We start from the raw sequence: 2183 nt of genomic DNA on the forward strand, positions 1-2183 counted from the left end.
CTCAGCCTCCCGAGTAGCTGGGACTACAGGCACGCACCACCACGCCCAGCTAATTTTTTGTATTTTTAGTAGAAACAGAGTTTCACCGTGTTAGCCAGGGCGGTCTTGATTTCCTGACCTTGTGATCTGCCCGCCTTGGCCTCCCAAAGTGCTGGGATTACAGGCTTGAGCCATCGCGCCCTGCAATATTTCTTTTAAACCCGTATTTTATATTTTCCAGGGGAAAAAGTAAAAGCTAAAAAAAAAAAAAAAAAAAAAAAAGAGTATTATTAACTTTACAAACAGTAAGCCTCCTGCAACAGAGTTCATTCCCTTTAGGGGAGTCTGGACCATCCCCAGAATACTGAGGAAGGGCTTTCAAGGGCAGAGTCCAAGTTCAGTGGGGAGAAATGAAGGCAGTGGCAGGATATACACAACGTCATTACAGTAAAAGGCACTGTCAACAAACATCTTACATTTTTCAATTTAAATATATGTCTTCTCCCTTTTCCTTTGGTGGAAACTTTCTTTTCAGCAGCCGGAGCAGATTTGTATTTAGTGTTTCTGAGCCGAGCAGACCTCCTGTGAATTTCCTGCTTACTCTGTTACACAAATTAAAGAACGAAAAGAGAAAGAAGTAAGAAGTGTAGAAAGGTTGCAGTCCCAGTACAACAATCTTACAAGGATCCCGCAGTATGCACTTTATAAGAACATTCAGCAATTAAGAGTGCGCCTTTGCTTTTCAAACGGGATAATTATAGTAACTGGGCTAAAACTACAAGTCCAGCACCCCGAATCGGAGCTCGCGTGACAAGCCTCTACAGAGCCTCCCGAAGGTGTGAGCTGCTTATAATAGGGCAGGAGGCAGGAGTAGGAGTCAGTCTAGGCCAAGACAAAACCTATTCATTTGTTGTGTCTACAGGAGAAAAACACACAACTTTACTCCCTAAGGCCAGAGGCCTTAACAACTTTACTCCCCAAGGCCAGAGAAAGTATTAGGTTATAGCACCTCCTACAATGGAATATTTAAGCTGCCATTTACAGTAATGACAATAATCCTTACTTCATAACCTGATATGACAAAACCTTTATTAACAAGGAATGAGGTCCTGCATCTGTGGCACGACCCTGTTTACGACTGCGTAGACGTGTGTATACTGAGATTTTCAGAAGGGCTTTACATTTTCTTGCTTCCTTATGCTTTGAATTTCTTACAATAACAGGTGCTTCGGAATGGGCCAAACCAAAGATCTCAACAGGAGGTGGGGAGGCGTCCCAGCCCGGCAGGAGCATCGCGATCCGGGAAGCCTGTGCCCGCCCGCTCCCCGCCGGCCCGGCCCCGGCCCGCCTAGCGCCTATTCGGGAGAGGCCGGAGGAGCTCACCTGCTTGCCGCCCCCGCCCCCGTTGCTCTGCGGAGGGGCGGTGGAGGTGCTGGCAAAGTTCGCCGCGCCGAAGCCGCCGCCGCCGCTGCTGCCCCCAGTCCCTCCGGCCGCCCCCGAGCCGGCAGCCCCGCCGCCCGCGCCGCCCCGGCCAGTGCAGTGATGACAGAGGATCTCCCCCTGAGCGCCCTTCTTCCACATGGAGGACGACGTGGTCTTGCAGACGCTGCAGGTGGGCTTCAGGCCCAGCGGCATGGTGGCCGGCTCGGGCGGCCCCCGCGGGCGCAGAGACACGGGAATGGCGGAGGCTGGCCCGGCCGCCCACTGGTCGGCCAGCCACTCCCGGCGATAGTAAGAGCTGTGGGGCCGACGGCACCGAGCTGCCCGTGAAGGGACTAGGCCGCGGCCGCTGCCCTCTGGAGGCAGGAAGCGGTTCCGCCAGCTCTGCCGGCTCGGCGCCCAGCACCAGCCCCGGGAGGCCCGAGGCACTGGGAAGCAGGACGGACCTGGCGGGCGAGGAACGCCGGGCACCGGCCCACGGAGACTTCCGGCGATGAGCTGGCCCCAGGGCCCCACAGCCCGACCGCCTGACCGGAAGTGCAGCACCCGGAATTACTGGGAGCTTGCTGCAGTTCCACTTGCTGTCGCTCAGGGGCGCGTTTCTCAAACTTTTTGGTCTCAGGCCCAAAATTTGCCGGGTGAAATACGGAACACCCAATTAAATGTGGCTTTCAGGTAAACGACGGATAATTTTTTTTTTTTTTTTTTTTTTTTTTTGCACAAGAGCATTCTATGCAATAACGGTTTATCTCAGACTCGTTTAA

General features: G+C 53.4%; 1 protein-coding gene across 1 annotated transcript in view; it reads right to left on the bottom strand.

Moving 5' to 3' along the window:
• The window catches only part of GATAD1 (GATA zinc finger domain containing 1), an 11720-nt gene extending 9819 nt beyond the window's left edge, over nucleotides 1–1901 (bottom strand). Inside the window, exons 1-2 of the mRNA XM_032252969.1 lie at nucleotides 1363–1901; nucleotides 456–581 (exon numbers count right to left, since the gene is read on the bottom strand). Coding sequence (XP_032108860.1) covers nucleotides 456–581; nucleotides 1363–1614 — 378 coding nt within the window. The 5' untranslated portion in view covers nucleotides 1615–1901. The remainder of the gene's footprint in view (nucleotides 1–455; nucleotides 582–1362) is intronic.
• Nucleotides 1902–2183: the final 282 nt, after the last annotated feature.

This window comes from Sapajus apella, unplaced genomic scaffold (assembly GCF_009761245.1).
Source record: "Sapajus apella isolate SASKATOON/1434 unplaced genomic scaffold, GSC_monkey_1.0 scaffold81, whole genome shotgun sequence".
Classification (NCBI taxonomy): domain Eukaryota; kingdom Metazoa; phylum Chordata; class Mammalia; order Primates; family Cebidae; genus Sapajus; species Sapajus apella.